General features: G+C 43.4%; 1 protein-coding gene across 3 annotated transcripts in view; it reads right to left on the bottom strand.

Moving 5' to 3' along the window:
• The window catches only part of HACE1 (HECT domain and ankyrin repeat containing E3 ubiquitin protein ligase 1), a 279223-nt gene that overhangs the window by 90679 nt on the left and 175907 nt on the right, over positions 1–12637 (bottom strand). For all 3 annotated transcript variants that reach the window (XM_030199163.1, XM_030199162.1, XM_030199161.1), the window contains 2 exons: positions 6569–6637; positions 4162–4249 (listed from right to left, as the gene is read on the bottom strand). In XM_030199163.1, the coding sequence (XP_030055023.1) occupies positions 4162–4249; positions 6569–6637 (157 nt within the window). The remainder of the gene's footprint in view (positions 1–4161; positions 4250–6568; positions 6638–12637) is intronic.

Consider the following 12637-nt stretch of genomic DNA (forward strand, 5'->3'; position numbering starts at 1 on the left):
TCAAAACACATAAATCCCATATACACCATAATAATGCCTCAAGACATTACCTCACGTACTCCATTTCTCCGTACTCTCTCCCATTCAATAATCCACCCACAGATAAAAACTGTTATACCCCATCGCTCTCTTGCTATTATTCGATCACCCTAGTAATCCCCCAACGTCATATCCTATAGTTTCTATGCCCCAAAGATGATTGACCTGACTCTGTCTTCCTTAACTATTCACAATGCAACCCATAATCGTAATGTAACAAACTGTATTTCCATCATTTACAATGTATTGTAAGCCACACTGAGCCCGCAAATAGGTGGGAAAATGTGGGATACAAATGCAACTAAATAAATAAAATCCATTGATTATTATGACATATTCAATTACTACACTATTTTGCTTATATTTAAACTATTTTAGGTTGTTTTGGTTCGAGGAAGGTGGTTAAGTATAAAAATACGACACACTAATTGACAGCACCATTACTGACTTTGTGTGATTTCATTGTCATCTTCGCCGTGTTGGATCGTCATCAAGAGCCAGCTCCAGACCATGACTTCTATCGTGTGTGACTGAATTTCAGCAAGTTTTTACAGAAGGGCGGTACTGAGCACTGGGCGTGGCTTGATATTTTAATTCACTATCCTAATGACACATCTGTTCAACAAGGCTTACAAAGAGAACCCACAGCCTCATAAATTATCTCACCAACTCACCCAATCATTACAGTCCACCTATACCTTGCCTAACACCTTCCTTTTCTCTTCCCTCTCCTAATCTTTGAACATTACTAATTGTATCTGTTATCATGGAATGATTATGTCATAACCAAACTCTGTAAGCCACACTGAGCCCGCAAATAGGTGGGAAAATGTGGGATAAAAAATGCAATAAATAAATAAAAATAAATAAATAATGCTACGCAAAGATAGGCCTATCTCTCAAATAAAAACAAAAATATAGAAAATAAATTTATTTCATAAATATATGAAAAAATACTTTACATGCACTAATCCGGAGATACGAAGGTGGTAGAACTAGAGGACATGAAATGAGATTGAAGTGGGGGCAGACTCAAGAAAAATGTCAGGAAGTATTTCTTCACGGAGAGGGTGGTGGATGCTTGGAATGCCCTCCCGCGGGAGGTGGTGGAGAGGAAAACGGTAACGGAATTCAAACATAAAGGAATCCTATTCAGAAGGAAAGGATCCTCAGGAGCTTAACCGAGATTGGATAGCAGAGCCGGTAGTGGGAGGCGGGGCTAGCGCTGGGCAGACTTATACGGTCTGTGCCAGAGCCGGTGGTGGGAGGCGGGGATAGTGCTGGGCAGACTTATACGGTCTGTGCCCTGAAGAGCACAGGTACAAATCAAAGTAGGGTATACACAAAAGTAGCACACATGAGTTGTCTTGTTGGGCAGACTGGATGGACCGTGCAGGTCTTTTTCTGCCGTCATCTACTATGTTACTATGCACTAATTGTATTATCCCTGCCCTCCAAAAAGTTTTCATTCTGAAAGCAAACTAAATGCAGCTTTCATAAGAAAAGAATTATCACAAAGATTTCAGTTTTTCCCAAAACATCTAGGTTTATGACCCCAGATAAAAATGGATTTCTTTCCATACTTTTCAGAAACATTACATCTCAGGTACTGGAAGATAGGAAGGGCAACAGTCACCATGGAGATTGAGGTGATGGGTTCAAGAGGGTTGATCTTTTCCTGCTTTAGCACCGCCATCTGACTGAAAGGTATTATTGCCTTGGCTTCCCTGCCAATGACACTGGTTCACATGTGGCTACTGCCAGGAAAGAATTGAAGAGACCCACACCAGCCTTTCCTATCAGTCTAATCACTATCATCTGAACAGGTTAAGCAGCTTTATCTGTTTTAAACATTTGTGTGTGTTAATAAAGTTATAGCAGGTCAAACCGCTATGTCCCAATTTGGCTATCTCTCCTCGGAAATCCGTTGCCAGTGTACCCAGCCCTGCTCAAACTACTTTCAAGTCAGATTCGATTTCCTGAAGGAGTAAGCAAAATTCAGTAAACGGATCTCCATCAGCCGTTGGTTCTTGTGGTAACTCTGATTCAACAGGTTGTATCACTGCAAGGCCTGATGGTTCGGCAGCCTCTGCCATCTTAGGTTTCTCGCTGCCTGCGGATCCAGTTGGATGGTAAGCAAAATCCTTCAGTATTAGGCAAGAGGAATGTGAAATACTCATATCCCCGCACTCCTCAAATGTTCCTCTATTAGTTTAGCAACTTTTAAGATTGCTAAATGAGGGGGATTCGTACCAAAGTCAAATCGGGCTGTGCAGAGCTAAAAGCTCAACCGGCCATCTTGGTCCGTGAACTCACGTTCCCCAGAACGTTCAACTTCTGGTCTAAGGCTTTCCAAGTTATGACAGCCCAAGCAAGAGCCAGATACATGAATGAGAACATTCTGGTACAAGATCTGCCACCCATATCCAAACATTTTAGAAAGTCAGTCAACCCCGGTGTGGCTGAACGTAAGTCACCTTCAACTTCTACTAAGAAATGCAAATCCAATCCAGGATAGGCTAAGCTCTGAACGACTTGTGTTCACTCATCTTTTTCACAAACACCAAGGACAGACAAGTTGGCTGAAGGACGGGTTCACTTTAAGTCTCCCAAAAGAGACCTCTTTCTGGTTCTGGTCTAATCAGAATTGCCACAGGTTGATCCATTTGGAAATCAGAAAAGTACATTGCTACCTCCCATGGGATTTTAGGGTGAAGGATCTGATTTTGGCTTCTTTTTCACTCCAGCTCTGTGGAAATGTCATCACATTCCAGGTATCTCTGACCTTCTGACTCGATAAAGAGCCAGGCTGAAGTCTGGGCATTTTCTGGAGTGGAGGAGTAGCCTAGTGGTTAGTGCAGTGGGAACTGAGTTCAGTTCCCACTGCAGCTCCTTGTGACTCTGGGTAAGTCACTTAACCCTCCATTGCCCCTGGTACAAAATAAGTACCTGAATATATGTAAACCGCTTTGAATGTAGCTGCAAAAACCTCAGAAAGGCAGTATGTCAAGTCCCATTTCCCTTCCCCCCCCCCCTTTCCCTTATGACATCACAATATCAGAAGTCAGCCAAGTATCAGGCAGCCATTGTGACATCACTGATGAGGTTGTCTCTTATTGGTGGAATGAGTGGAGGAGTAGCCTAGTGGTTAGTGCAGCGGACTCTGATTCTGGGGAACTGAGTTCAATTCCCACTGCAGCTCCTTGTGACTCTGGGCAAGTCACTTAACCCTCCATTGCCCCAGGTACAAAATAAGTACCTGAATATATGTAAACCACTTTGAATGTAGTTGCAAAAACCTCAGAAAGGCAGTATGTCAAGTCCCATTTCCCTTCCCCCCCCTTTCCCTTATGACATCACAATATCAGAAGTCAGCCAAGTATCAGGCAGCCATTGTGACATCACTGATGAGGTTGGCTCTTATTGGTAGAATGAGTGGAGGAGTAGCCTAGTGGTTAGTGCAGTGGACTTTGATCCTGGGGAACTGAGTTCAATTCCCTCTGCAGCTCCTTGTGACTCTGGGTAAGTCACTTAACCCTCCATTGCCCCTGGTACAAAATCAGTACCTGAATATATGTAAACCGCTTTGAATGTAGTTGCAAAAACCTCAGAAAGGCAGTATGTCAAGTCCCATTTCCCTTCCCCCCCCTTTCCCTTATGACATCACAATATCAGAAGTCAGCCAAGTATCAGGCAGCCATTGTGACATCACTGATGAGGTTGGCTCTTATTGGTAGAATGAGTGGAGGAGTAGCCTAGTGGTTAGTGCAGTGGACTTTGATCCTGGGGAACTGAGTTCAATTCCCTCTGCAGCTCCTTGTGACTCTGGGTAAGTCACTTAACCCTCCATTGCCCCTGGTACAAAATCAGTACCTGAATATATGTAAACCGCTTTGAATGTAGTTGCAAAAACCTCAGAAAGGCGGTATATCAAGTCCCACTTCCCTTCTGTGGTGGAACCAGATTTTTACACAGCTGGTATACAGTTCAACAAATCTGTGATGAACCAGTGTCAGATCTAATCAGAGGAGAGCCACCTTGCCCTTATCGGACATCATCATCCTATCAAAACCACCCCAGGGCACCAAATGAGTCTTAGCAGGAGCAGAGCGACCCTTTTACCTGGGCTTTAATGATGTGCATGAATCGGGACATCAGCTCAGGACACTCCAGAAGAAAATGGAAGTGGTCAAAAATGATCTTGGGGTTTCTGTAGGAAAAGGGGAAATAAAACCATACACAATACATGTTGCTTTCATAAATTCAAAAGTTAACTGTAAACAGCAAATTTATTTTAAAAGAGGGCCTAACATGTCATCCCCAGTGTTGCTGTTGATCCTACCTAGAAATCCCAGAGCATTCTCAACGGAGCCTTATTAGCACCAGTAAATCCAAATAAAATTCCCGCAGATGAAATGATACCAGCATGCGCTCCAGTTTCTAGTACAATGCTAACACACCAGAATATAGCAATGGAACAGATCTATTACTACAGAGAAACTTTTCTCAGTGGGCTCAGAAGAAAAGTAAACTATCTAGAAACAGAAGGTCTGTAGATGCTCATAAGTCTTGTCTGGCTTGAGGGAAGTGCATCTTACTGTTTCAATGCAACCTCTCACAAATTTGAGCATGCACAGAGCCACACTTTTTATGGAGGAGTGGCCTAGTGGTTAGGGTGGTGGACTTTGGTCCTGGGGAACTGAGTTCGATTCCCGGCACAGGCGGCTCCTTGTGACTCTGGGCAAGTCACTTAACCCTCCATTGCCCCATGTAAGCCGCATTGAGCCTGCCATGAGTGGGGAAAGCGCAGGGTACAAATGTAACAAAAATAAAATAGATACTAATGGAGATTCTAGATGGAATGTTGCTACTACTGGAGATTCTACATGGAATGTTGGAGATTCTACATGGAATGTTGCTACTATTGGAGATTCTACATGGAATGTTGCTATTCCACTAGCAACATTCCATGTAGAAGGCTGCGCAGGCTTCTGTTTCTGTGAGGCTGACGTCCTGCACGTATGTGCAGGACGTCAGACTCACAGAAGCAGAAGCCTGCGCGGCCACATTGGTGATCTGCAAGGGCCGACTTCTACATGGAATGTTGCTAGTGGAATAGCAAAATTCCATGTAGAATCTCAAATAGTAGCAACAGTGGAGGAGTGGCCTAGTGGTTAGAGTGGTGGACTTTGGTCCAGAGGAACTGAGTTCAATTCCCACTTCAGGCACAGGCAGCTCCTTATGACTCTGGGCAAGTCACTTAACCCTCCATTGCCCCATGTAAGCCGCATTGAGCCTGCCATGAGTGGGAAAGCGCGGGGTAGAAATGTAACAAAAATAAAATAGATACTATTGGAGATTCTACATGGAATGTTGCTACTATTGGAGATTCTACATGGAATGTTGCTACTATTGGAGATTCTACATCTATTCCACTAGCAACATTCCATGTAGAAGGCTGCGCAGGCTTCTGTTTCTGTGAGGCTGACGTCCTGCACGTCAGACTCACAGAAGCAGAAGCCTGCGCTGCCACTTTGGTGATCTGCAAGGGCCGACTTCTACATGGAATGTTGCTAGTGGAATAGCAACATTCCATGTAGAATCTCAAATAGTAGCAACAGTGGAGGAGTGGCCTAGTGGTTAGGGTGGTGGACCTTGGTCCTGGGGAACTGAGGAACTGAGTTCGATTCCCACTTCAGGCACAGGCAGCTCCTTGTGACTCTGGGCAAGTCACTTAACCCTCCATTGCCCCATGTAAGCCGCATTGAGCCTGCCATGAGTGGGAAAGCGCAGGGTACAAATGTAACAAAAAAAAAATTACTAAATACCAGATACCCCTTGCAATCCATACTAATTTACATATCAGAACAATAAGGTGGAGGGGGGGGTCCTTCTAAAGGTGACTGTGCTGCCTGAACTCATGGGTGGCTTCCAATAAAGAACAGAAGAAGGATTTTTGCAGACAATACCAGCTAAGGCTATTCTTCAGGAATAAACAATCTGCAACGAGTGTGTAGCTATAACAAAGAAACTATCAAACACATCACTCAAATATAGTGTCACAGTGGGGATTCAGATCTGAAAAATAAAGTATATCCAAATTTAAAAAATAGCCTCAGTGTATCAGAGAGCCTGACTCTTATGCTCCACATAAATATTACCATCACAGGCTTCCACCACCTTCCGAAAAACAACACAGAGAAAAACTCCCAAAATATTTAAAAATTTATAAAGAAATGGGAGAAAAATCTGTGTTTAAAAAACGGAAGGGAGGATAACAATATTTAACAAAATACAGATCTAAATATCCACGACACTAAATCACGCCATGAAGACATTTCCTTCAGTGCCGAGGTCTCTGCCCACTTGAACCCTTTTCTACTCAAGCACAGACCGTGGCAGGGCAGAGCAACGTTTAACTCATACGCCTGAATCCAATCAAGCTTCCTTGGTTAACTAGTTCAATTCAGACAGGAGCATAGGCCCAAAACATAACGAGAAGCCCAGCCATAAAGCATAGAGGTCTCACCGTGTGACAAAGCACTTGAGAACGTCGTCGTGTTTGCAGACAAATTCTATGAAGCGGGGTGATGTCATTCTGCAAAGAAAGAGCTAGGATTATAAACAGTCTAACTATATTTTTAAAAGGTTGCTTGTTTTGTCTTCTCTATAACACTCCTTCTCCATAGATGGTATTGCAATTTTAAAAGAACATCTGACTACTCAGATTGAGGGTAATTTAGGGAGACGCCATGGTGCTTGCAGGCTTGCAGGTACTTTACAAACCAAGGGGCAGATGCACTAAGGTCCTCGGAAGAGCCCTTCCCTTACCTATTCCATAGTAGAGGAGTGTGGTAGCCGTGTTAGTCCATAGTGAATCAGTAGGGAACGGCCATGCATCAAGGAAAGGGAGTGCAAATGAGCCTGCTCGTTGTAGCTTACTTGCATTCTCTATTCCCTTGGAAGCCAGCTGGCCGGTCGAGCATGTGCAGAGCAGCCAAGCGTTATGCTGGCTGCTCTGTGCATGCCAAAGACCTCCTTTATGGACGTCCTTCACTCAAAAAAAAAAAAAAAAAAAAGGACGTCCCTGATGAGCAGGAAACTTGTCAGCAGCCTTATGCCCAGATGCAGAAAACCTAACGAGCCCACAACTTGCGTTTTAAACTGGTTCCAGCCAGTTTAAAACGCAAGTAGTTCACCCCGGGCATGCACTAAGGGCATTTTCCCTGCCACAGTAGCAGGCAACGAAAACGGAATGCAAATGTTTGAAAAGCTATTATAATGAGCTGCAGTACCGTTGCAGCCCATTATAATGAGATGCACTACCGTTTTTCCGATTCCCTTACCGTAGGAACCCTAACGAGATGTCTGACCTCTTGTTAGGGCTCCTGTGAGGGAATCGGAAAGGAAAAGGGCCCCCAAAAAAGGTAAAAAAGAAAAAAAAAAAAAAAAAAAAAAGCAGGGAGCGCATGTGAGGGGCGTCCTTTAAGGATGTACTCTCCCTGCGCTTCTGAGAGACGTCTTTTTTTTTCGCAGTTTTTTGTTCTGCCGGCGCTCGTGTTTTTTTTCCCCCCTTCTTGAGAGTCTTCGCCGCGCCACTTACCCCTCCACAGCGAAATTTTTCTATTTTCCTGGTTGCCGGAGAATCGGGACGTCCCTTTAGATTAGGCTCCTCTTCCTGGTCTCTTCAGCCAATCAGAGCGCGTTTCGCTGACAACAGCCAGCTAAGCCCGCTTTGATTGGCTGAAGAGACCAGGAAGAGGAGCCTAATCTAAAGGGACGTCCCGATTCTCCGACTCAGGTACCGAAGGACTAGAGAATGCAAGTAAGCTACAACGAGTAGCTCATTTGCATTCTCTATCGTTGATGCATTCCCGTTCCCTACCGATTCGCTATGGAATCGGTAGGGAACGGGAATTACCAATGTCTTTCATGCATCTGGGCCTTAAACCTCAGAAACCTCAGAAGAGAAAGAGAGCTGAAAAGAGCCCCAGTTAATTTTTTTTTTTTCAAATTTGTTTTATTATTTTCCATTAGAAACATAACAGTATCCACACTTTATACAGAGATTAGAATTTCTCTTTCAACTAACATGTTTCCAACTAATACCCTCCCTCCCCTATTATATTCCCTCCTCTTAGGAAGTTTTGTGACCAATTCTCTTTAGACTTGTCCAAGTGACACATTGATCTGAGGTGTCCGAGAAGATAACCATTGTTCATAGGGATTCCACGTTTTATGGTACTGCGGAATACGGCCAGTGCGTAAGGCTGTCAACTTCGACATCAGATGAATATAGCCCAGTTTCCGCAACACTGACCGCAGTTCCGGAAGTGTAGGTTGTTTCCATGCCGCAGCCAGCACCAATTTGGCGGCCACAAATAGTTGTACGGCAAAGCGGTGTATGGCATTAGAAAGTCCTGCAGGTCTAAAATGGAGTAAGCAGTAGTCCATTTTCATCTGATAGTTCGCTCCTGTAACTTCACCCAGAAATTTCAATATCTCCCCCCAGTACTCCTGCGCATGCTTGCATGCCCACCACACATGAGTCATATCCCCCACTACACCACATTGCCTCCAACACAAAGCTGACCCTGTTTTAAACATTTTAACCAAGCGATGGGGAGTATAGTGCCAACTATATAATATTTTATGACCGTTTTCAATTAAGGCACTAGACACTGAGACTGCTAGCAGAGATCTAAGTGCCACTTTCCACTGAGGCTTTGTGTAGGAAGAGCCCCAGTTAATTTAAGTGCTGCTGCTCTTGGCTTGTGTAAATTTCCATTGTTTAGTGCTTTGCATGTTAACGGCAGGCTTACAAAAGGCAATTAGGAAGGACGCTCTGAAGAAGAAAAAAAAAAAAGAACTTCCCTGTTTTTCTTACCTGCCTGAACTGACCACAGCCACAGTTCTCTCAACAGTCCCCTCCAAGGCTGTTTTCAGCTTGCGTCCTCCCCCCGCCCCCCCCCCCCACAGGATCGGGACGTGCGAGGACGTCCAAATCAAAACTTTTTGGACGTCCCTCCCTCCAGGTCTCTCTCAGCCAATCACAGGGTGGTAAATAAAATCCTAACTAATGAATACACGATAAAATAACTTGTTGGGTATATTGTCTTTTTCCTAAAACTGTACTTTTGTATCAGTAAAAATCTGCCATACTTCCATTAACCCACTGCATTGCAGGAGGAAAAGGACCTCAAATAGCACAGAGAGCTACCACTTGTAACAATGTGGTTTCAAATAACAGCTTTTAACGTCAATTCGATCACTGGTCCCAAAAACCACCTTACTGCCAGCGTTTACGACCTTTATTATATGCTGGTCAAAATCATTCACATCAAAAATCATCTTTATGAACCAAACAACCTTGTCTTTTTAACTTGTTTTTCTTTTTTTATATAAGCATTATTCCAACTACTTTGCCCAATCACAGCAGTCAAAAAAAAAACCCAACAACATATTTTTAGTGACACTTTTCTTTGCCGGATCCCAACAGGCACCCGCTTCACTGAGGCTTCATCAGGGGATCATATCCAGCTGTCACCAACATCGCCATTTTCTGTCCATTCTGGCGGATAGTTAGCAGCAATATAGTGAGTGGAGTGGAACGGGTAGACGTGAATCTCTTGTTTACTCTTTCCAAATATACTAGGACTAGGGGGCAGGCAATGAAGCTACAAAGTAGTAAATTTAAAACGAATAGGAGAAAATACTTCTTCACTCAATGTGTAATTAAACTCTGGAATTCTTTGCCAGAGAATGTAATAAAAGCAGTTAGCTTAGTGGGGTTTAAAAAAAAGTTTGGATAGCTTCCTAAAAGAAAAGTCCATATGCCGTTATTAAAATGGACTTAGGAAAATCCACTGCTTATTTCTAGGTTAAGCAGCATAAAATGTATTGTACTGTTTTGGGATCTTGCCGGGTATTTGTGACCTGGATTGGCCACTGTTGGAAACAGGATGCTGGGCTTGATGGACCTTTGGCAATACTTATATACTTATGTACTTGGGATTCTGAATGGAATGTTGCTATTCTTTGGGGGTCTACATGGAATCTTGTTACTCTTTAGGATTCTAGAATCTTGCTATTCTTTGGGGTTCTGCCAGGTATTTGTGACCTGGATTGGCCACTGTTGGAAACAGGATGCTGGGCTTGATGGACCTTTAGTCTGTCCCAGTGTGGCAATACTTATATACTTATGTACTTGGGATTCTGAATGGAATGTTGCTATTCTTTGGGGGTCTACATGGAATCTTGTTACTCTTTAGGATTCTAGAATCTTGCTATTCTTTGGGGTTCTGCCAGGTATTTGTGACCTGGATTGGCCACTGTTGGAAACAGGATGCTGGGCTTGATGGACCTTTAGTCTGTCCCAGTGTGGCAATACTTATGTACTTATGTACTTGGGATTCTGAATGGAATGTTGCTACTCTTTGGAGCTCTACATGGAATCTTGTTACTCTTTAGGATTCTAGAATCTTGCTATTCTTTGGGGTTCTGCCAGGTATTTGTGACCTGGATTGGCCACTGTTGGAAACAGGATGCTGGGCTTGATGGACCTTTAGTCTGTCCCAGTGTGGCAATACTTATGTACTTATGTACTTGGGATTCTGAATGGAATGTTGCTACTCTTTGGAGCTCTACATGGAATCTTGTTACTCTTTAGGATTCTAGAATCTTGCTATTCTTTGGGGTTCTGCCAGGTATTTGTGACCTGGATTGGCCACTGTTGGAAACAGGATGCTGGGCTTGATGGACCTTTAGTCTGTCCCAGTGTGGCAATACTTATGTACTTATGTACTTGGGATTCTGAATGGAATGTTGCTACTCTTTGGAGCTCTACATGGAATCTTGTTACTCTTTAGGATTCTAGAATCTTGCTATTCTTTGGGGTTCTGCCAGGTATTTGTGACCTGGATTGGCCACTGTTGGAAACAGGATGCTGGGCTTGATGGACCTTTAGTCTGTCCCAGTGTGGCAATACTTATGTACTTATGTACTTGGGATTCTGAATGGAATGTTGCTACTCTTTGGAGCTCTACATGGAATCTTGTTACTCTTTAGGATTCTAGAATCTTGCTATTCTTTGGGGTTCTGCCAGGTATTTGTGACCTGGATTGGCCACTGTTGGAAACAGGATGCTGGGCTTGATGGACCTTTAGTCTGTCCCAGTGTGGCAATACTTATGTACTTATGTACTTGGGATTCTGAATGGAATGTTGCTATTCTTTGGGGGTCTACATGGAATCTTGTTACTCTTTAGGATTCTAGAATCTTGCTATTCTTTGGGGTTCTGCCAGGTATTTGTGACCTGGATTGGCCACTGTTGGAAACAGGATGCTGGGCTTGATGGACCTTTAGTCTGTCCCAGTGTGGCAATACTTATGTACTTATGTACTTGGGATTCTGAATGGAATGTTGCTACTCTTTGGAGCTCTACATGGAATCTTGTTACTCTTTAGGATTCTAGAATCTTGCTATTCTTTGGGGTTCTGCCAGGTATTTGTGACCTGGATTGGCCACTGTTGGAGATAGGATGCTGAGCTTGATGGACCTTTGGTCTGTCCCAGTGTGGCAATACTTATGTACTTATGTACTTGGGATTCTGAATGGAATGTTGCTACTCTTTGGAGCTCTACATGGAATCTTGTTACTCTTTAGGATTCTAGAATCTTGCTATTCTTTGGGGTTCTGCCAGGTATTTGTGACCTGGATTGGCCACTGTTGGAAACAGGATGCTGGGCTTGATGGACCTTTAGTCTGTCCCAGTGTGGCAATACTTATGTACTTATGTACTTGGGATTCTGAATGGAATGTTGCTATTCTTTGGGGGTCTACATGGAATCTTGTTACTCTTTAGGATTCTAGAATCTTGCTATTCTTTGGGGTTCTGCCAGGTATTTGTGACCTGGATTGGCCACTGTTGGAAACAGGATGCTGGGCTTGATGGACCTTTAGTCTGTCCCAGTGTGGCAATACTTATGTACTTATGTACTTGGGATTCTGAATGGAATGTTGCTACTCTTTGGAGCTCTACATGGAATCTTGTTACTCTTTAGGATTCTAGAATCTTGCTATTCTTTGGGGTTCTGCCAGGTATTTGTGACCTGGATTGGCCACTGTTGGAGATAGGATGCTGAGCTTGATGGACCTTTGGTCTGTCCCAGTATGGCAATGCTTATGTTCTTATTTTGTTATAAAGAAATTTTTTGATGTGAATGATTTTGACCAGCATATAATAAAGGGTCGTAAATGGTGGCAGGAAGGAGCTTTTTGGGACCGGTGATCAAACTGACGTTAAAAGCAGTTATTTGAAACCACATTGTTACAAGTGGTAAAGAACTCTTTCGCTAGTTGAGGTCCTTTTCCTCCTGCAATGCAGTTGGTTAACGGAAATATGGCGGTGCATATCTTCTTCCGTGTTTAGAGTTTCAGTTCTTGAGTGATAATCAGTGGAAGTTATTTTTTGCCATGTTTTTGTATCAGTGCCCAGACCCTCAGCTGTCACTGCTTTCTGTTTTTGAAGTGTTGGGGTATTTTCTGCTTAATTCAGTTCTCTCTCTACGAGGTTCTGGAACAGATGCCTATTCAGCAC

This window comes from Microcaecilia unicolor, chromosome 3 (assembly GCF_901765095.1).
Source record: "Microcaecilia unicolor chromosome 3, aMicUni1.1, whole genome shotgun sequence".
In the NCBI taxonomy this organism is placed as follows: Eukaryota; Metazoa; Chordata; class Amphibia; order Gymnophiona; family Siphonopidae; genus Microcaecilia; species Microcaecilia unicolor.